Source organism: Rhinopithecus roxellana, chromosome 20, assembly GCF_007565055.1.
Source record: "Rhinopithecus roxellana isolate Shanxi Qingling chromosome 20, ASM756505v1, whole genome shotgun sequence".
NCBI classification, from domain to species: Eukaryota; Metazoa; Chordata; class Mammalia; order Primates; family Cercopithecidae; genus Rhinopithecus; species Rhinopithecus roxellana.
The window spans coordinates 9,460,372-9,481,830 of record NC_044568.1 but is presented as its reverse complement, the minus strand read 5'-3'; the positions used below and the strand labels follow the sequence as shown (position 1 = coordinate 9,481,830).

The 21,459-nt window shown below is 55.3% G+C and overlaps 3 protein-coding genes across 3 annotated transcripts; 2 read left to right on the top strand and 1 right to left on the bottom strand.

Moving 5' to 3' along the window:
• Nucleotides 1–829: 829 nt before the first annotated feature.
• On the top strand, nt 830–14,740 carry TBC1D10B (TBC1 domain family member 10B). Its single transcript, XM_030924557.1, has 9 exons — nt 830–2,099; nt 6,291–6,390; nt 6,674–6,781; nt 6,880–6,986; nt 11,975–12,089; nt 12,214–12,279; nt 12,456–12,645; nt 12,991–13,145; nt 13,235–14,740. Exons 1-9 carry the CDS (start codon nt 1,150–1,152, stop codon nt 13,898–13,900), a joined length of 2,457 nt encoding a protein of 818 aa, XP_030780417.1. The 5' UTR covers nt 830–1,149; the 3' UTR covers nt 13,901–14,740.
• On the bottom strand, nt 14,738–16,444 carry LOC104681534 (sesquipedalian-1-like). Its single transcript, XM_010387857.2, has 2 exons — nt 16,216–16,444; nt 14,738–15,513 (listed from the first exon to the last, which is right to left on the bottom strand). The coding sequence occupies exons 1-2, from the start codon at nt 16,299–16,301 to the stop codon at nt 15,150–15,152; spliced, it is 450 nt and encodes a 149-aa protein (XP_010386159.1). The 5' UTR covers nt 16,302–16,444; the 3' UTR covers nt 14,738–15,149.
• A 2-nt stretch (nt 16,445–16,446) lies between these two features.
• On the top strand, nt 16,447–21,022 carry CD2BP2 (CD2 cytoplasmic tail binding protein 2). The gene is made up of 7 exons (XM_010387845.2): nt 16,447–16,591; nt 17,099–17,202; nt 17,472–17,607; nt 17,733–17,890; nt 17,991–18,426; nt 18,506–18,612; nt 18,698–21,022. Exons 2-7 carry the CDS (start codon nt 17,125–17,127, stop codon nt 18,806–18,808), a joined length of 1,026 nt encoding a protein of 341 aa, XP_010386147.1. The 5' UTR covers nt 16,447–16,591; nt 17,099–17,124; the 3' UTR covers nt 18,809–21,022.
• The last annotated feature ends 437 nt before the right edge of the window (nt 21,023–21,459 follow it).

Here is a 21,459-nt window from a genome sequence, read left to right as displayed (position 1 = left end):
GAGCTGAACGAAGAATAGGGGCCCGGGAAGGACTCGAGAAGGGCAGCGCGGGACTCGTTGGTTGAGGGCTGCACTAATGCCCCCCCTTCTCCGTACTGTCCCCAGCTGTCACCCTCCTGTAGGGCTTGTCTCCGGTTGTCACCGACTATCCCTGGGCTGGCATCGCCTGCTGGCAGCGTCTTTGCCCTTTGGATGCTCCCATTGGCTGAGACAGCTATCTATTTTCCTGTCCTGTGGTCGAAATGGGAGAACACGATCATTGGCTGACGAGGCGAATTAATCTCTAGCTTGCCCCGCCTCCTCCCAGCTGTCATTCCGTACTGACCATTTTGGGAGACCCAAAGAATTCCTCAGCTCTTCCTATTGACTGCGGATGCTGTCTGTCACCGCCTAAAGAGACATCACTGCCTGTCAATTTGACCACCACCTAGTCCCCTTTTCATTGGCTCCCTTTTTACCGTTCCTATTGGTCAAGAAGCTGCCAGGCCCCACCTCTTACTCGTACAGCCCCTGCCTCCTCCTCCGCCCTTCCGCGGTCATTCACTCTTCAGTCATATTCATTGGCCAGGAGGTTCAGGCTCCTGCGTTTCTATTGGTTATTTCTTTGGTCCCACCTCCCCCTGCCTTTCTTCGTCCCCTGACTGGTCTTACAGCCCTACGCCTTCTTCGTTTCCTCTTTCCAGATGACCCACCCCTTTTTTGCCTCCGGCCCCGCCCACGATTCCAACGATTGGCAGAAGCCCAGTTCTCTCTCTCCCACTATTCGTCCAAATCCTCTGACGAGGCGGGAGAAAAAAAGGAGCGCGATGGGACAGTCTGCGCGCAGGCGTGGAACACCGAGACGCTGGCCGCGGAGCCGGCTCTGTGGCGTGTGCGCAGGCGCGAGGTCGGCGGCTCGCCCCAAGCGGGAGGGAGGGGGCCGCGGCGAGAGCGCGCTAGGGGGTGAGACGGCACGAGCGAGACCCCGGCGCGCGGCGCCCCCGGACCCTTGCCCCGCCTCCGCGCGCCCAGCGGCCGCCCCGCCCCCGGCGCGCGCCGAGCCGCGCCCTTCGCCCTCTCCCCTTTCTCGGCTGGTCTCGCCGGCAGGCCTGAGGGGCGGCGCCTTCTGCGGCCTCCCCGGCGGGGGGATGTGAGGGGCGACCCGCGGCCATGGAGACCGGCCCGGCGCCCCTGGTGGCCCCGCCGCGCCGTCATGGCGCCCCCGCGGCCCCGTCGCCGCCGCCCCGGGGTTCCCGGGCCGGGCCCGTCGTGGTGGTGGCTCCGGGACCTCCAGTGACTACGGCCACTTCGGCCCCCGTCACCCTGGTGGCCCCCGGGGAGGCGCGGCCCGCCTGGGTCCCGGGGTCGGCCCAGACCTCTGTCCCGGCCCCGGCCCCAGCGCCAGCCCCGGCCGTCACGGGCAGCACGGTGGTGGTGCTGACCCTGGAGGCCTCGCCCGAAGCCCCGAAGCCTCAGGTCCCCTCCGGCCCGGAACCCTCAGAGCCCGCGGCCGTGGCTGGAGCTGAGACGTCGAGGGCTCTGGCCGCAGGGGCAGACTCTCCGAGGACAGAGGAGGCTCGACCCTCACCCGCCCCAGGACCAGGGACCCCCACCGGGACCCCTACCAGGACCCCTTCCAGAACGGCTTCTGGGGCCCTGACCGCCAAACCCCCGCTTGCCCCCAAGCCGGGAACCACAGTGGCCTCAGGAGTGACTGCACGGAGTGCATCAGGACAAGTGACAGGTGGGCATGGAGCTGCCGCAGCAACATCAGCATCAGCAGGACAGGCTCCTGAGGACCCCTTAGGCCCTGGCACAGGCCCCTCGGAGACTTGTGAGGCTCTGGTAGCTGTCGTGACCGTGACCCCAGCTCCGGAGCCTGCTGAAAACTCTCAAGACCTGGGCTCCACGTCCAGCCTGGGACCTGGCATCTCGGGGCCTCGAGGGCAGGCCCCGGACACCCTGAGTTACTTGGACTCCGTGAGCCTCATGTCTGGGACCTTGGAGTCCTTGGCGGATGATGTGAGCTCCATGGGCTCAGACTCAGAGATAAACGGGCTGGCCCTGCGCAAGACGGACAAGTATGGCTTCCTTGGGGGCAGCCAGTACTCGGGCAGCCTGTGAGTACCAGTGGGCACCCAGCGGGACCGCCTCGGGGAAGCAGAGGTTGGGGGAGGGCGAAACGATACACTTTGCCCAGACTCTGGCAGCCCAGCCTCCTCTGAGGATCCAGGGGGTGATCAGCGCGAGCTGCCGTGCCTTGAGCATCCTGAGGTGCCTGTGACATTGGCATGCTAGTGAGTTTCAGACCAGGGGTCAGGAGGTCTAGGTTTAAGCCTTGCCTTTGATGGGTTGTGTGCCCTTGAGCTAGTGGCTTCCCCATTTCCGTGCCTCAGTTTCTTCCTCTATAGAGTGGATTGAATGAAATGATACCTGAGGTCTTCCCAGCTCTTCGATGGGGAACTCCCGCTACAGGCCGGATATTCTGGAGGGTTGGTTGGGTGAGGGTTCTGGTAGAGACCCTTGGTCCCTTAGGGGTGGAGAGCCTGGGAGGGGTGCATGCACCTCCTTTCCCCCATAGCCCTAGGTCCCAGGGATGGAGTAGAGAGGTGGGGAAGTCTGGCTGATGGAAGGGAGACAGTGCAGTCAGGACCTTGCTGTGAAACAGGGCAGTCTTGTATCTGCACTGAAGTAAAGGGGGTGGGAGAGGCCTCTTCCCCATTTCCTCATCTCCCCAGCCGGGCTTACTCTTTCCTAGTTCCCTCCCAGGCCTGAGTCACTCCCAGAGGTAGGGGGTGATTGCCTTTGACTTCTTCCTTCCCCCTCTCTGGATCCTGCCCGTTGTTCCTGTGCCCCTTTGACCTGCTGGGCCAGTCAGCCTACGGCATCGCCTGGGCCCTCAGGTGTCAGGCCCCAGGTGCTAAGGATAAATAGTCCTTTTAAGGAGTCAGTCATCTGGAGAGAAAGACAAGTACTTAAACAGTTGGTTTTAATAGAAGACCTCAGGTTTAGCCTAGAGATCCCCAGAGGGTTTCCTGAGCGCACACAGGCAGGGAGTCAGCTGAACCTGCTCTGAATGGTGGAAAGTAAGTAGGATTTAGTCTTGGCTATGTGTGCAGGGATGGGGGAAAGCACTGTGGGAGGGTTTTCCAGGCAGGGTTCATGAGCCAACCAAAATCAGAAAGCCTTTGATTGGGTACCAACATTCAGGGTCTTACACGGGAAAGCAACTGAAGTTTGACCCTGGTGCTTTCCAGGCACAAGGCCTGGGTTTATAGATGAAGAAACAGAATTAGTGCAATTGAGTGAATTGTCCCCCTCAATCTGGATCTGTGTGACCAGTGGCTCTCTCCTCAATAGCAGGCTGTCCTGAGGAACTCGGGCTGAATTCAGTTGGAGGGAGTCCCTCTTGTGTGCCAGGCACTGTGCCGGGTGCTGTTTCTCTACTTTGTAGCTTTGTTTCTCTTTTTTTTTTTTTTTTTTTTGAGACGGAGTCTTGCTCTGCCGCCCAGGCTAGAGTGCAGTGGCCGGCTCTCAGCTCACTGCAAGCTCCGCCTCCCGGGTTCACGCCATTCTCCTGCCTCAGCCTCCCGAGTAGCTGGGACTACAGGCGCCCGCCTCGTCGCCCGGCTAGTTTTTTGTATTTTTAGTAGAGACGGGGTTTCACCGTATTAGCCAGGATGGTCTCGATCTCCTGACCTCGTGATCCGCCCGTCTCGGCCTCCCAAAGTGCTGGGATTACAGGCTTGAGCCACCGCGCCCGGCCCCTGTAGCTTTGTTTCTCTAAGATCAGCTTCTATGCCAGAGAACTCTACCTCTGGGACAAGACTGACTGTAATCGACATCACTTTCTCAGCGTTCAGTGGCTTGCTGCTGTCCACAGGATGAAGTCCAGGCTCTTTGGCCCGCGCACAGCCTCTCTGGTCACCTCTGCCACCACCACTCACTAGGTGCTTTGCGCTGTGGTTCTGCTGAACTAGTTGTAGTCCTTTCCCCTTCATATTCAGGCTGTGCACCCGCCAGGAGTGTTCTTCTCCCCTTTCTTTGCCTGCTAAGTTCTACTTATTTCTTCATGGCTTACCTCAGATGTCCCCTCCTCCAGGAAGCCTTCCCTGATACCCACTGCCCCCACTCCAATTAGATGCCTCTTTGGTGCATCTTTGTCATTGCATTTCCCATACCGTATTACAGTTTTCGCTCCTCTTAGGCCATAACCTTCTTGAGGGCCAGAAGATATCTTACTCTTACCAGCCCTTAGTACAGTTTGGAACTGACTTACGATAGCAGTTAATGAGAGATGGTTTCTCTGTTTAAGGAGCTTCTAGAACAAAGGAAACTAACATTTAACGAGCCCCTTCTATTTAACGATTGTTTATATGCAGTTTCTCAATAGTGTTCTCATAACTTTGTGATGTAGGTGGTGGTGTCTTTTTTTATTTTGAGACGGAGTTTCGGTCTTGTTGCCCAGGCTGGAGTGCAATGGCGCGGTCTCGGCTCACTGCAACCTCCGCCTCCCAGGTTCATGCGATTCTCCTGCCTCAGCCTCCCTAGTATCTGGGATTGAAGGCATGTGCCACCACACCCGGCTAATTTTGTATTTTTAGTAGAGACAGGGTTTCACCATGTTGGCCAAGCTGGTCTTGAACTCCCAGCCTCAGGTGATCCTCCCACCTCGGCCTTCCAAAGTGCTGGGATTACAGGCATGAGCCACCGCGCCTGGCCCAGTGGTGTCTTTTTATAACTGAGGAAGGGACTCCGGTCATCCCTTGCCAAGGCTCCCCAGGGTCTCAGAGACAGAACTGAAATTTGAACTTAGGTGGGTTTGATTCTTAAGACCCAAGCTTTCTTCTGTTCCACTCACCTCCTAGTACTGACTCCTACAAGTAACTGAAGAATGATGGGGCACCATAAGTATGAAGCTCTGACAGAACAGTGGGTAAATAGGGCAGGGAGACCTTTATTTGCCTGGGATGATTTCAGGGAGGAAGAGTAGAGTAAATTGCAGGTGACCGAAGGGATCACAAAAGTTTGATAGGACAAAACTCAGATGGTAGTGTCTAAGGAGACAGAAGTACATTTGGTCTGTATTTTTTTTTTCATTATTATTTTTTGAGATGGAGTCTTGCTCTGTCATCCAGGCTGGAGTTCAGTGGTGCAATCTCGGCTTGCATCCTCCACCTCCTGGGTTCAAGCCATTCTCGTGCCTCAGCCTCGTGAATAGCTGGGATTTCAAGCACATGCCACCATGCCTGGCTAATTTTTGTATTTTTTAGTAGAGACAGGGTTTTACCATGTTGTCCAAGCTGGTCTCGAACTCCTGACCTCAAGTCATCCGCCTGCCTCGGCCTCCCAAAGTGCTGGGATTACAGGTGACAGCCACCATGCCCGGCCTATTTTATTATTTTATTTTTATTTTTTGTAGAGACAGAATCACATTATGTTTCCCAGGCTGGCTTTGAATTCCTGGCCTCAAGTGACTCTCCTGCCTCTGCTTCCCAAAATGCTGGGATTACAGGCATGAGCTACCATGCCTGGCCCTCTAGAGTATTTTATTTTATGGATAGTATTACTTAATGGCCACCTTGCTGTGTGTTATTTCATATAAACTCTCAACAGACCCCTTCAGGTAGGTATTGTTATTCTCTGCACCTTACAGATGAGGAAATTGAGGCTTAGCAAAATTAAGTGATTTGCCCAAGGTCACACGATGAATAAATGGTAAAGCTAGGACTTGGATCCAGATCTAATGCAAAATGTGGCTTTAAAATACTCCACACTCATCCCAGCACTGTGGGAGGTCGAGACGGGCGGATCACGAGGTCAGGAGATCGAGACCATCCTGGCTAACACTGTGAAACCCCGTCTCTACTAAAAAATACAAAAAACTAGCCGGGCGAGGTGGCAGGCGCCTGTAGTCCCAGCTACTCGGGAGGCTGAGGCAGGAGAATGGCGTAAACCCGGGAGGCGGAGCTTGCAGTGCTGAGATCCGGCCACTGCACTCCAGCCTGGGCGACAGAGCGAGACTCCATCTAAAACAAACAAACAAACAAAATACTCCATACTCTCTCCCCAGATTTGGATGTGTCAGAAGTGAGATTTACATATGACCTCTGAATAGAGATCCATCAGGGAAGGAAGCCCTTTCAGTGTGCCTTGGGATGCCCAAGTGGCCAGACATCCTGATGTTTGGTAGCTCACAGACTATCCAGTTTCTCGTTTGAACTTGGGGAGGTGGCTTGCCTCAGTTCCACCTGCAATGCAGGTTTTACACTATTGCTACTGACCCCTTCTGTGCTCCCCGCACCCTGCAGAGAGAGCTCCATTCCCGTGGACGTGGCTCGGCAGCGGGAGCTCAAATGGCTGGACATGTTCAGTAACTGGGATAAGTGGCTGTCACGGCGATTCCAGAAGGTTTGAGGGCTGAATGGTGGGCAGGGCAATGCGCAAGTTGGGAGGGGGCGGCGTGTGCTCCAGGGAAGCCCAGGAAGCTGATAATATCTGCCCTCTGGAACACACTAGGGATAGATGGGCCCTGGCGGGGGAATGGCTTTAAAAATTGAAGGCCAGGCCAGGTCCAGTGGAATCAAGCCTATGGGATGTGGGGGGAGTATCCAGGGAGCCTGTAGACTGCTAGGGAAAGCTTGGAGGCTGTGCCGGCCCTTGAAGCTGTCCCCCTCCTGCCACTTTGCCTTAGGTGAAACTGCGCTGCCGGAAGGGGATCCCCTCATCTCTCAGAGCCAAGGCCTGGCAGTACCTGTCTAATAGCAAGGAACTTCTGGAGCAGAACCCAGGAAAGTTTGAGGTGCGTGCAGCTCCAGGTTGTGGGGACATGTGGCCCTGTCTGTGCAAGGGGTATCAGTTCCCCCAGATCCTGAGGTAATCCCCGCTGTCCCACTGCAGGAGCTGGAACGGGCTCCTGGGGACCCCAAGTGGCTGGATGTGATTGAGAAGGACCTGCACCGCCAGTTCCCTTTCCACGAGATGTTTGCTGCTCGAGGGGGGCATGGGTAAGGTGGCCAGACCATGGGGATCAGTCAGCAAACATTGGCTGGAGGATCCACCTTTTATCTAGGTGGATACAAGACTGAATTGAAAGTGGATTTTGCCCTCCAGGACTTGTAGAAGAGAGATCTGTAATGGACTAAGTGTCAAGCCATATCAAAGGAACTGTCCCGGGAAGGAGACTTGACTCGGGTTGTGTGTGGGGGCACATCACAGGCTCCTTGAAGAGCTTGCATTTGGGCTGGGTTTTGGAGAGGTGGGAGCTATAGCAGTGGGGCAGGGTTTTCCTGCCTGGCGGTTATGGAAAAGATGACCAGGGACCCTTAAATGCTATGCCAAGGCATTTGGAATTTTGTTCTATAGACCAAGCTTCCTCCAGATGTCAATATATACTGTTCCCTAGTAGTATGCAAGGTGATCTTAGGGAGTTCTTGGATGGACGTTTTTTTTTTTTTGAGATGGAGTCTTCCTTTGTTGCCCAGGCTGGAGTGCAGTGGTTCGATCTTGGCTCACTGCAACCTCTGCCTCCCAGGTTCAAGCAATTCTCATGCCTCAGCCTCCTGAGTAGCTGGGATTATAGGTGCACACTATCATGCACGGCTCATTTTTGTGTTTTTAGCAGAGACGGGGTTTCACCATGTTGGCCAGGCTGGCCTTGAACTCCCAACCTCAAGTGATCTGCCCGCCTTGGCCTCTCAAAGTGCTGGGATTACAGGTGTGAGCCACTGCGCCTGGCCAGATGGAATTTTTTTTTTTTTTTTTTGAGATGGAGTTTTGCTCTTGTCGCTGAGGCTGGAGTACAGCGGCATGATCTCGCCTCACTGCAACCTCTGCCTCCTGGATTCAGGTGATTCTCCTGCCTCAGCCTCCGAAGTAGCTGGGATTACAGGTGCCCACCATCACACCTGGCTAATTTTTGTATTTTTAGTAGAGACGGGGTTTCACCATGTTGGCCAGGCTGGTCTCGAACTCCTGACCTTAGGTGATCTACCTGCCTCGGCCTCCCAGAGTGCTAGGATTACAGACATGAGCCACCACGGTCAGCCGGACAATTTTTTTAATCAATAAGTCATCCTTTAGCAAATATTTATTTAGCATCTGCTATCTGCCAGGCACTGTCTAGTCACAAATGATTGCAGTGAACAAAAAACGAAAAACTCCTCTCATGGTGTTTATATTTTAGTGGGGACAAAGAATAAAGCAGGGAAAGGAACGTATGTTGTATGTGAAATGACGGTAAGCATTAGGAGGTTATTTTTATTTTTACTTTTATTTGTTTTTTGATAGGATGGGTTTTCATCATGTTGCCCAGGCTGGTCTTGAACTCCTGGGCTCAAGTGATCCGCCCACCTCATCTTCCTTAAGTGCTGGGATTATAGGTGTGAGCCACTGTGCCTGGGCCTAAAGAGCACTTTAAAGCAAAAGGGAAATAGAGAATGTGAGTGGGGATGGGGTTACAAATGACTTGATCCCACTTATGTTTTAAAAGGGTCATTCTGGCTACCATGCTGAGAACAGACTATAGGGAGACAAGGACAGAAATGAACCAGTTAGGAGACTTCCTGTAATCCAGGAGAGGGGTGAGAGCTAGACCAGCATGGTAGCAGCGGGAGTATGGAGAGAAGTGGTTGGATTCTGGATATATTTTGAAGGTCGAGTCAAAGGGATTTGCCAATGGTGTGTGAGGGGAGAGAGGGGAGTAGGGTTTTTGGCCTGAGAAACGAGAAGAATGGAGTTGCTGTTTACTAATACAGATGGGGTAAAGGTAGCTGTGGGGGGCATATCAGGAGCTCAGTTTTGGAACGTTTATTTTTTATTTTTAGTTTTTGAGACGGAGTCTCGCTCTGTTGCCCAGGCTGGAATGCAGTGGCGCCACTTTGGGTCACTGCAACCTCCACCTTCCGGGTTCAAGCAATTCTCCTGCCTCAGCCTCCTGAGTAGCTGGAATTACAGGTGCCCGCCACCATGCCCAGCTAAGTTTTATATTTTTAGTAGAGACAGGGTTTCACCATGTTGGCCAGGCTGGTCTCGAACTCCTGACCTCAAGTGATCTGCTTATCTCGGCCTCCCAAAGTGCTGGAATTACAAGTGTGAGTCTCCGTGCCCAGCAGGGAATATTAAATTTAAAATGCTTATTGGACCTCTAGATGGAGATGTAAGTTCAGTGTACAATATACACAAACCTGGATTTCAGGGCAGACGTTTAAACTGCAGATAAATTGGAAATTAAGAGTCGTCAACTTATAGAGGGACTAAATCTTACCCACGAGACTGGATGAAGTCACCAAGGCAACAAGTGTAGATACAAAAGGAATTGATGCGCAACATCCAGCGATTGAGCCCTGCAGCTCCAATATTTTGAGAATGGAAAGATGAGAAAGAGCCGGTAAAGGAGACTGGAATGAGAAGCTAGAGGTAGGAGGAGGACCAGGAGCGTGTGATTGGGAGCAAAGTGAAGCGGGGTTTCAAGGGTCAGCTGTGTGAAATGCTGCTGAAGGGTCCAATAAAGTCCAGTCTGAAAACTGACCTCTGGATTGCACACTGGAGAAGTCAATAGTGACCATGTTAAAAACAGTTTTGTGGCTGGGCGCAGTGACCTGATCACCTGAGGTCGGGAGTTCAAAACCAGCCTGGCCAACATGGTGAAACCCCGTCTCTACTAAAAATATTTTAAAAAGGCCAGGCACGGTGGCTCACGCCTGTAATCCCAGCACTTTGGGAGGCCGAGGCGGGGGCGGATCATGAGATCAGAAGTTTGAGACCATCCTGGCTAACACAGTGAAACCCCATCTCTACTAAAAAAAAATACAAAAAATTAGCCAGGTGTGGTGGCGGGCACCTGTAGTCCCAGCTACTCAGGAGGCTGAGGCAGGAGAATGGCGTGAACCTGGGAGGCGGAGCTTGGCAGTGAACTGAGATGGCACCATTGTACTCCAGCCTGGGCGACAGAGGAGACTCCGTCTCAAAAAAAATAAAATTAGCTGGGTGTGGTGGCAGGCGCCTCTAATCCCAGTTACTCGGGAGGCTGAGGCAGGTTGCAGTGAGCTGAGATCGCACCATTGCACTCCAGCCTGGGCAACAAGAGTGAAACTATCTCAAAGAAAAAAAAAATAGTTCTGTGGCCAGGCTTGGTGGCTCACACCTGTAATCCCAGCACTTTGGGAGGCTGAGGCAGGCGGATCACCTGAGGTCAGGAGTTTGAGACCAGCATGGAGAAACCCCATCTCTACTAAAAATACAAAATTAGCCGGGCATGGTCAGGAGGCTGAGGCAGGAGAATTGCTTAAACTTGGGAGACAGAGGTTGCAGTGAGCCAAAATCACGCCATTGCACTCTAGCCTGGGCAAGGGGAGTGAAACTCTTGTCTCCAAACAAAAACAGTTTTGTGTGGAGCAGTAGGTGAAACCCTGACTGGAGAATGGGAGGAAAGAGATTGAGGACAGTGAATTTATAGGTAGGGAAAGAAACAGTGTGGTATTTGGAGAGAAGAGAGGGGTAAAGAGACTTGTTTTTTTTTGTTTTGTTTTGTTTTGGGACAGTCTTGCTCTGTCACTCAGGCTAGAGTGCAGTGGTGTGATCTTGGCTCACTGCAACCTCCGCCTCCCAGATTCCCGGATTCAAGTGATTCTCCCACCTCAGCCTCCCGAGTACCTGGGATCACAGGTGCCCGCCACCACACCTGGCTACTTTTTGTATTTTTAGTAGAGATGGGGTTTCGCCATGTTGGCCAGGCTGGTCTCGAACTCCTGAACCTCAGGTGATCCGCCCACCTTGGCCTCCCAAAGTGCTGGGATTACAGGCCTGAGCTACTGCGCCTGGCGAAGAGATTTTTTTTTTTTTTTGAAACTCAAATAACAGCATGTAGGTATGCTTGTGGGAATGGTGTAGTGGAGAGAAATTGATAGTGCAGGAGTAAGGGGAGGGCTGTTGGAGTGGTGGCCTGTACGGGCGAGAGGGGATGGGATCCTGGGCCCAAGTGGAAAGGAAGTGCTTGCCAGGATCACAGACTCTTCACCCATAGCAACAGGGAGAAGGCAGGGACACAGAAGCAGGCAGGTGGGTGATGGGCGTGGGCGCTTGTGGAAGTTACATATTTATTTTAATATGCATTAGGTAAAATAACCATATCAAACCTGTCATTTCGTGGATGCTTTTGCAAAGTGGAGAAAAAATGTCAAGTAAATAATAGTAGGGTGGTATGCAGATAAAATACAAATGAAGATCACACTTGAATGCCTGGAGTTTTGGGAAAAGCTATTCTGGGCACTGGTCAGGAGGAGGATGTGTGAGACTGGAGGCAGGGAGAGGATTTGGGAGGTCATTTTTTCTGGGCAAGAAATGGAAGTCTGAGCTGCGAATGGCTGTGGAGGTGGAGAGGAGCAGGCAGGAGTGGAATTCAGGGTGCAGTGCTGCTTAGGCTTGGAGGAAGAGGCTCTTTTCTGATGTGGGGCTGAGTGAATAGAAGTCCTGGACACGGCAGTGGGGCACCCTCAAGAGGAGCAGGTCTAGGGTACAGATTTTATTCTTTTGTATGCAGAGACAAGAGAAAGGGCTGAGGCACAGCTGGCTTCCAAGCCTTCCCCAAGAACCATGAAATCCAGTGAGACCCATAAGGCAGGCCCTGCTCTGGGGAGCTCCTGCTTTGGGGTGACAAAGACATTCAGTGCTAGAGGAGGGCTGATACTGCGGCTGTGGAAAGCTTCCTGGAGAAAATGACCTGGAAGGTTTCTGGGATGTGGCAGAGGAAGGAGGGTGAGGGTGCAGCCTGTGCTGGGATGGCAGGGAGCATGTGGAGTGTGTAACCAAAGGCGGAGCCCTGGGGCCTGGAGTGCTCTGCTGTGGGCTGAGCCTTTAGCTGAAGCTCGCTCAGCAGGACTGGACAGGTGGATGGAGGATCCTGGTGGTAAAGCTCTGGGATGAATCTGGAACTGGGCTTGGGGACAGAGCTCTTGGCCCCTGTGACTGCCCTCATGGTCTTCCCCAACCCCCACAGGCAACAGGACCTGTACCGAATCCTGAAGGCCTACACCATCTACCGGCCTGAGGAGGGTTACTGCCAGGCCCAGGCCCCCGTGGCCGCGGTCCTGCTCATGCACATGCCTGCGGAGGTCAGCGCCCTGGTTCTGGGCCGGGAGGGGCAGGGGGGAATCTCAGCCTGCAGTGGTGATGGGGGAGCTCCCTGCTCCCTGCTTCTCAGGCCCCACCCCTCCTCCTTGTTCTTGCTCTTCTCAGCAAGCCTTTTGGTGCCTGGTGCAGATCTGCGACAAGTACCTGCCAGGTTACTACAGTGCAGGGCTGGTGAGTGTCTGAAGGCTGGGTGCATCCGGGGCTGTGGCATTTCCTCCAGGCTGCAGGGAGGTCCTTGCCTTGCCCCACCCTGGCCTTCTCAGCCTCTGCCTACAGGGCCTGCCAGTTCTCCCCTGATGGGGGCACAGCTGCCTTAGCCCTCTTCTCATGACTTGTCTCACCTGCAGGAGGCCATTCAGTTGGACGGGGAGATCTTTTTTGCACTCCTGCGCCGGGCCTCTCCACTGGCGCATCGCCACCTGCGGCGGCAGCGCATCGACCCTGTGCTCTACATGACGGAGTGGTTCATGTGCATCTTCGCCCGTACCCTGCCCTGGGCGTCGGTGCTGCGTGTCTGGGACATGTTTTTCTGTGAAGGTACTTCTGTGGCCCTCCAGGCCATGAGGGGCTATGGTGGCTACCAGGGGTTCTGTCATATTTCTGGCGGTCCATGGACAAAAGGTACTTGTGGGTAGAGGTTTCACCATAAGCAGCTGGGGGCTGGAGAAACAGTCCTGATTTTGGTTCTGCTACCAACCTAGAGCCTGCTCTCCCTGCCAAGATCCTGAGACTGATAGCAGCTCATTTCCTTTCTTGGGGCCTCAGTTTCCTCATCTGAGATTGGCAGTAGATGGGGATGGGGGCTGTGAGTCCAGTCCTGATCAGGACAGGCTGAGATGCTGGGTCTGACCACCCTGTGCTCTCTACTCTTCACCCCTGCAGGCGTTAAGATCATCTTCCGGGTGGCCCTGGTCCTGCTGCGCCACACGCTGGGCTCGGTGGAGAAGCTGCGCTCCTGCCAAGGCATGTATGAGACCATGGAGCAGCTGCGTAACCTGCCCCAGCAGTGCATGCAGGAGGACTTCCTGGTGCACGAGGTAGGCCTGCGCCCTCAGCACAGCCCCTCCCTGCATCAGCCCGCTCCCACCCTCAGCTCCATTCTGGTATGCACTTCCTCTCTGTCCAGGTGACCAATCTGCCAGTGACAGAAGCACTGATTGAGAGGGAGAATGCAGCCCAGCTCAAGAAGTGGCGGGAAACACGGGGGGAGCTGCAGTATCGGCCCTCACGGCGACTGCATGGCTCCCGGGCCATCCATGAGGAGCGCCGGCGGCAACAGCCACCCCTGGGCCCCTCCTCCAGCCTCCTCAGCCTCCCTGGTCTCAAGAGCCGAGGCTCCAGGGCAGCTGGAGGGGCCCCCTCCCCGCCGCCTCCTGTCCGCAGGGCCAGTGCTGGGCCTGCCCCAGGGCCTGTGGTCACTGCTGAGGGACTGCATCCATCCCTTCCCTCACCCACTGGCAACAGCACCCCATTGGGTTCCAGCAAGGAGACCAGGAAGCAGGAGAAGGAGCGGCAGAAACAGGAGAAGGAGCGGGAGAAGGAGCGGCAGAAGCAGGAGAAGGAGCGGGAGAAGGAGCGGCAGAAGCAGGAGAAAGAGCGGGAGAAACAGGAGAAGGAGCGGGAGAAGCAGGAGAAGGAGCGGGAGAAGCAGGAGAAGGAGCGGCAGAAGCAGGAGAAGAAGGCTCAAGGCCGGAAGCTTTCACTGCGTCGAAAGGCAGATGGGCCCCCAGGCCCCCACGATGGCGGGGACAGGCCCTCAGCAGCCGAGGCCCGGCAGGACGCTTACTTCTGACCTCTGCCCTGGGGCTGGACTGCATGGCCCCCCTCTTTCCCTCAGCCAAGAGCAGGCCTGGCCTGAGGTGCCACCCCCTAGCCCCTCGGCAGGCTGTCCCTCACTGGGGAAAGTGGCTTGGTTCCCCGTCTCCTCGCCAGCTGCTGATCCCTACACGGGCAGGACAGATGGGCAGCTGCAAATGAGTCTGGAGCCTCTCATCTCCCATGAGGCTCAGCTGGGGTCTTTGTCGCTCCTGCCCCAGTTCCCTCTGGGTCCCCTACTAGGTGCTGTCCTGATTGGCCCGTTGTCATCCCAGGGGTGACTCCTGGTGATGGGAGTCAGCAGTTTCAAATTCTTACACTCCATGGCTCCCCTTACCATGAGGTGGAGCTGGCTTCCTTTTCCCTGTCTTCAGCCCTCCCTGTCTCCCTCAATTCCTGGCCAGGGCTCTCCTGGACCTTTCTGTGTTGTAATTATGTACAGAGGATGGGGTTGGCCTGGGGTGGGGATGCTCGCTTTTGTCTTCTGTCCTTTGGTTCTCCTTCCATAATGCTCCTGTACCCAGTTTATTTAAGGGGACATGCACTGGAATAGGAAATGTCCCCCATCTCCCTTCCGCACCCTGCTGTGCACCCTCCAAACCCACCTTGCTCTGTGTTCTCAGGCCCCCCTGCTTTGTCTCACCAGGACCCCTTTCACCTTGTTCCCTTCCACCCCTCCAGTTACTCCCTATCTGGGTAAGGGTCTTCCCTTGAGCTCCAGGGGGTGGAACCCAATGTTTACATTCTCTTCTGTCTCTGCCTCCACCCCATGCAGCGCTTTGAGGAATCAGAAAAGAACCTGCTGTGTTGTACCTGGGTCTGTCTCCTGCCTTGTTACTTGATGGGGGTTGGGGTAGGGTAAGGATGAGGGAGGGAGGGAGAGACGGAGCCAGGACCTGGGTCTCTGTTGAAGCAGTCTGCTGTCTTGGCAAGTAGGTATCTCTTGGCTTTGGGTCCATCTCTCAAGTCACTCATCAGACACTGGTTGAGCTCCCACTCCAGCTTTGCCTGGGATGTGCTGTCTCCATCGTCACTGGCTGCCTGGAGCTCTCTATGTACCACCTGCAGCACCCAGATCTGCAACTCCTGGAAGCTGGAGCGGGTACTCATGGTGGCTAGAAAGCCACTGTCCTCTGGGGATGAGATGGGTTCTTGGCCAGCTGCCTGGCACAGCTCCCGGTATTAGGTCTTGAGTGGGGGCAGCAGCCCAACCAGCCACCTCCAGCTCACACCAGCCAGTGCCCACAGCCAAGTCTCCAGCTTTTCCTGGGTTTCTGCAGCCAGCTTGAAGGCCCGCCCACCCCAGGAGTCAGGATGGTAAAGGCATAGGGTTCTGTGGCCTTAAGGTGTAGCTCCACCTGGCAGTTCTCCAACGGGATGAGGCCCAGGGGTGCATGATCGGTCTGGTGTTCTAGGTAGAAGAGGAGGTTTCCTTGGAGGATGAACCATCGGCGCTGGTAGCTGAGGTTTCGGGTCCCCTTCTTTAGCAAGATGCCTTCCTGGTCTGGGGCCTGTGTTCTGTAACCATGGAAGAAACTGAGCATGGACTTTCTGTGCAGTTCCATCGTGATCCAATGTGGGAGGAAATCCCTAGGGAGAGAGAAGTGGCCCATCTGGTTGCTTTGGGGAAGAGTAGGGGAACTCTCACGCTGTCCTCGTCTGGCTCCAGCAGGTGCCGCCTGGGTGGTCTTGGCTTAGGGGGATGCAGGCTTCGAGTGTCCTCAAGAGCTAGAGTTCCAGTACAGGGGCTGACCCCCGACACCTCCCCCAGTCCCGCTTCTGCTTGGGCCACATTCCGTTACCTGGGCACGAGTTGCTACGCCCTGTTTGCTCAGAGGGGTTCATGCTACAGAGAGGCACTGTTGCCCTTTTCCAGGCCTATCCGAGAGCAGGGCACACGGGACTTCTGGCCTGGGTACTGGTGCCAATGCCACCTCTCCAGTGATGGCTCTCCCACCTCAGAAGCCAGGAACTCGCCCAGGGTATGGGCGTGGGACAAATGACTTTCCCTGGGTCCTAAAGGGAGCTGTGTTCAGAAAGTGCCCCGAGAGCCGTCAAGGGGCCCCAGGCTGGCCATCGGGAGAGCCAGGCTTCCCCTCGGGGAGGGCAAGGCTCCACCTTTCAGACCAGGAGAGCTTACCACCGGACCATAGGAGTGGGAAGGCAGGATTTCTAACGAGACGGTAGGGGCGCTGAGCCCTTAGCCCTGGGGGAAGGGTGACTCGAACCCAGGACAGGAAAACGGGGCAGCAACCCACTGGCCCTGCTCGGACTTTGCCCCTCCATCCTGACCTTGGGCGACCCTTTAAGTAGATGCTCTCGTTTTTCTCCAGAGCCTCTACTGCTTGAATGAGGGAATCGAAGGTACTTCCGGCCATTTCTCACGCCCGGTCAGAGTGGAGGCATTCTCAGGCCCTCTCTTCTCGCCATTTTCCTCCCACGCGATGACGTCACTTCTTGCGGCAGAGAGGGTGGAGGCGTCTTCCCTCGCTCACCGCGTACTTCCGCCCGCTCTTCCAGTTAGTTCCCTAACCCGAGTGAAGCCACTTCCGGGCTTCCCGGGCGCCTTCCACAGTCCTCTTCCGGGTGATGGAGGCCGAGTGCCCCGGATGTAGCCTTGGCGCAAGCATCTCTTCTTTTCGCCACCTCGCCTCCCGCGGATTCCCAGGTGAGCGCGCGAGGGTGGAACAGCCCGAATTCCCGTGGCCCTCTAATTTGTACACAGCCCGGGACAATTGGGGCTCACCACACGGAATTGGGAGTTCGGAGCAGGGAGGAACAGGGTGGCGAGAGCGCCAGGTCCTGGGTCTGCCTGGGCCCCGCGAGCTCCGAGAAAGCCAGAGTAGGAGGCGGGGGTCAGCCTGTCGAGCCGGTGGCGCCCAGACTGCGGGGGCTGGAGTTGGAGGCGGTCACGTGGTGAAGCCTGTCCTCTGTTGGCCAGGGTCAGGGGATCCAGAGGGTCCGCTCCTCCGTCCCCACCCCGTTTAACTGGCGGATGCTAGACCCAAGTCCTGCAGGCCTTCTGGCTGCCAGCTTCTTTTCAGCCCCTGCTTTTGTGCTCCCTCCGCTCCCAAACTGTACCTGTCACAGACCAGGAAAAATATTTGCTGTGCTGGGTCCTCTGGTGGCGAGTCCCCTCCTCACCCCATTCTCTTTCTCTGCATCCTTTCCTCAGCTTGAGAAACACCTCTCTGCCCCGTCATGCCAAAGAGGAAAGTGACCTTCCAAGGCGTGGGAGATGAGGAAGATGAGGATGAAATCAGTGTCCCCAAGAAGAAGGTGAGGGGGCCAGACTCCTTTGTGTGGGGGCAAGAGAGGAGCTAGAAGCCTGAGGAGAAAGAAAGGTGGCGGGAGTGGGGCGGGGCAGGCAGGCAGAGAAAAGCCTAGTTTTTTCAGGTTCTCTGAGGAATGGGTTGGGAGCATCTTCAGTGTGGGTCCTGAAATATTTGGGGAAGTAGTCGAGATCCTGAAATATTTGAGTCCAGATCCGGAAGTATTTGGGGAGGTAGCCAGTAACCTGCATTTCTTGACTTGACTTCTGCTCACAGCTGGTGGACCCTGTGGCTGGGTCAGGGGGTCCTGGGAGCCGCTTCAAAGGCAAACACTCTTTGGATAGCGATGAGGAGGATGATGATGATGGGGGGTCCAGCAAATACGACATCCTGGCCTCAGAGGATGTAGAAGGTGAGCTGTACCCAAGAATACACTCTGCTGGAGAAACAAGTAGGGGCCTCTGGTGGTGTGGAGCGAGGGAGGCTCCGGTCTCTTTTTTCCATGCCTAGAAAAGGGCACCTGTGTCTTTGGTGCAGGTCAGGAGGCAGCCACACTCCCCAGCGAGGGGGGTGTTCGGATCACACCCTTTAACCTGCAGGAGGAGATGGAGGAAGGCCACTTTGATGCTGATGGCAACTACTTCCTGAACCGGGATGCTCAGATCCGAGACAGCTGGCTGGACAACATTGACTGGGTGCGGCCCAGGGGCTGGTGTGGCTGGAGCCTGGGAGTGGCAGATGCTAGGCCTGCTCCCATGGCAGTTCGTGGGAAATTACTGCATCTTCCCATTACAGGTGAAGATCCGGGAGCGGCCACCTGGCCAGCACCAGGCCTCAGACTCGGAGGAGGAAGACAGCTTGGGCCAGACACCAATGAGTGCCCAAGCCCTCTTGGAGGGACTTTTGGAGCTCCTGTTGCCTAGAGAGACAGTGGCTGGGGCACTGAGGCGTCTGGGGGCCCGAGGAGGAGGCAAAGGGAGCAGCAAGGGGCCTGGGCGACCCAGTTCCCCTCAGCGCCTGGACCGGCTCTCCGGGTTGGCCGACCAGATGGTGGCCCGGGGCAACCTTGGTGTGTACCAGGAAACAAGGGAACGGTTGGCTATGCGGCTGAAGGGTTTGGGGTGTCAGACCCTGGGACCCCACAATCCCACACCCCCACCCTCCCTGGACATGTTTGCTGAGGAAGTGGCAGAGGAGGAACTGGAGACCCCAACCCCTACCCAGAGAGGAGGTAAGCTTGGAGGACAGAGGAGGGGGCAGTGAGCAGAAGTGAGACACTGGAGGCCAAATGGCTTTGCCTGTTATTTTAGAACCGGAGTCGCCAGGAGATGGTCTGGTGGATGTGATGTGGGAATATAAGTGGGAGAACACGGGGGATGCCGAGCTATATGGGCCCTTCACCAGCGCCCAGATGCAGGTGAGCTGCTTTCTCCCTCCTTCTGGCTTGTCCCTGCTTCCCCTACTCCTGTCAGTCCTTCCCCAGCTCTGCCTTCTCCTTGCAGACCTGGGTGAGTGAAGGCTACTTCCCGGATGGTGTTTATTGCCGGAAGCTGGACCCCCCTGGTGGTCAGTTCTACAACTCCAAACGCATTGACTTTGACCTCTACACCTGAGCCTGCTGGGGGCCCAGTTTGGTGGGTCCTTCTTTCCTGGACTTTGTGGAGGAGGCACCAAGTGTCTCAGGCAGTGAGGAAATTGGAGGCCATTTTTCAGTCAATTTCCCTTTCCCAATAAAAGCCTTTAGTTGTGTATTGGGGCCTTGGCTGTGCTGACGGCCAGAAGCCAGGGGCCTTCTCCACAGCCACTTTTGACTTGCCTTGGTCCCTGAGTGTTTGCTCCCATGAAGATCTTCTTTGGAGGTGCTTGTCAGGTGTCCTGTGGCCTCACTGCCTGGACTCTGCTTGCCGTGTAAACACCCCCAACTGCGCTACTCTGTGTTCCTCTCCGAGGTTTCTTGTTTGATTCCCCTTAGGTCTTTGGCTTTCAGGATCTCAGATTCTTTGTCCTTGCAGACACCAGGGGATGGAGCCCCAGAAGTGGAGCTTTTAGGCCTGGAAGGACCGGGGCATTGAGAAGACATTGGGTCCCTGTTGGGGGTGAACATGGAAATCTTTTACTCTTGCTCCACCCTCTCAAGCTCCATAGACACTGGGGCAGAAGTGGGATGAGTGGTCCAAGACCGAGATCCCTAAGGTTCTGAGAGCCAGTATCTTCCCTAGCCTGACTTTCCGCTATCCTTGCAGTCGTTCCCACAGCCCTTCAGTGAAATGCAAACTCAGTGGCCAAGCATGGGCCAAGCGTGCATTGTACTGGCACAGAGGGGCAGTGACTCACTGGAGGTCACAGGAATGAAAGGGCTGGCCCAGAACCAGTGGGCTCCTTTCCCAGACCTTTCTTGGCACAGAGCCTTTGCTTCCTGGCCTTTGAGGCCCTGCGGCCTACATTCTCTCGGCCCCACTAGGTGCCTGGCACAGGGCTAGTGCCTTGAGGAAACTGAGGTAGCTGGGCTGGTCCCCTTCCAGGAATTCAGAGTCTGGTGGCAGAGGCATGGGAGATAGGTGTAATTCTATACCTGGGCCTGGCACCCCCTACCCTCCACCAGCATTGCCTTACGCCTCCCTTGCACCACGTTAGATGGTTTCTTCCAGTTTTCCATTCTGACTGCCCCTTGGAGTCTCCTGGGGAGCTGTAATATTTATTTGGATATTCGGATTGAGCTGGTCTAGGTTGTGGCCCAGGCATTGGGTATTTCAGAAGCCCCCAGGTGTTTTCAGTTTGCAGCCAGGCTGAGAGAGAGCCCCTGGGTCCGACCCCCCATGGTTGAGGCACCCCTAATGGGAGGGCTGGCTCCTGGACCCCACCGTGGTTGTAGAGCTGAGCGTGTGTGTGGCTTTAGTGGGGTCCGTTAGTTACGGGAATCTGGGCACCGGAGCTGCAGGACACTTGGAATCCCAGGGCAGAAAGGGCCAGACGAGCAACTAGGAAAGACTTGGGGGCCAGGGCGGAGTGGGGTTACGTGACGCTCTTGTGAGGCCTGCTCTAGTGCCTGCTCACAATGGAATTTCATTCACTCCAAGAAGCCATCAGGGGTAAGATACCTTCCTTTAAACGTCACTAAGAAAGAAGAGGCCTGCCAGTGACACAGTAAGATGCCATTGATTTAAAGATGCGTCTTGATTTCAGAAAGGTCCGGAAGTGGAAGGCAGGTGTCAGGGCTGAGGCACAGGGTTCACCTGTAGGCCCCAGGGATGGTCTCTCAGGGGTGCTGAGTGAGTGCATGGTAAATCAATGGAGCCCAGGGGCGCCTCCTGCCAGTGTCCTCCAGGCACTCAAACCTAGCCCTTCCGAAGCCAACCTCACGTGACCTCACAGCCCCTCCTTAGAGCACGTCACTGATGACGGTGGTGGGTGGAATAACAGCCACCAAAGATGTCCAGGTTCTGAACCCCAGAACCTGGGAAAGTGTTACCTTGTATGGCGAAAGGGACCCAGCACCTCTGCTTCAGTTCAGGATTTCATGGTGGGGAGATGACCCTGGGTGGTTGAGGTGGGCCCCGAGTTATCATGGGGGCCCTTATAAGGGAAGGGGAGTCAGGAGGGTCTGTGCATGAAGCAAGGAAGCTTCTGGCTCTGAAGATGGCAAGAAGGCCCAGAGCCAGGCGATGAGGTGGCCCCTGGAGGAGCTGAAAAAGGCATTGGATTCTGCCCCAGAGCCTCCGTGGAGAAACAAAGCCGCACTGACACAACTTCAGCCCGGTGAAAATCATTTTGGACTCCTGACCTCTAGAACTGTAAGATAATAAATTGGTGTGGTTTTCAGCCTCTCAGTTTGTGGTAATTTGTTAACAGCCCCAATAGGAAACAACTACTCATACATCCAGCGGACACCTCATGAACCACCCGATCTCACTAAGTTCTCCCTTCCTGTGACTACATTGCTATTTCAGGTCCCTGTCAGGACTTATAAATGTGGCTGGCTGTTGCTAGGGCGGCCTTTATAGTGCATCTGAATCAGCACTCCTTGGCTTTGTATTTATTTTGTTTTTAGAGACAGGGCCTTACCTAGGCTGGAGTACAGTGGTGTGATCATAGCTCACTGCGGCTTTGAACTCCTGGGTTCAAGTGATCCTCCCACCTCAGCCTCCTATGTAGCTGGTTCTACAGGAGTACACCACTTCACCTGGCTAATTAAGAAACTTTTTTTTTTTTTTTTTTTTTTGTAGTGGCAGAGTCTTGCTTTGTTGCCCAGGCTAGTCTCAAACTC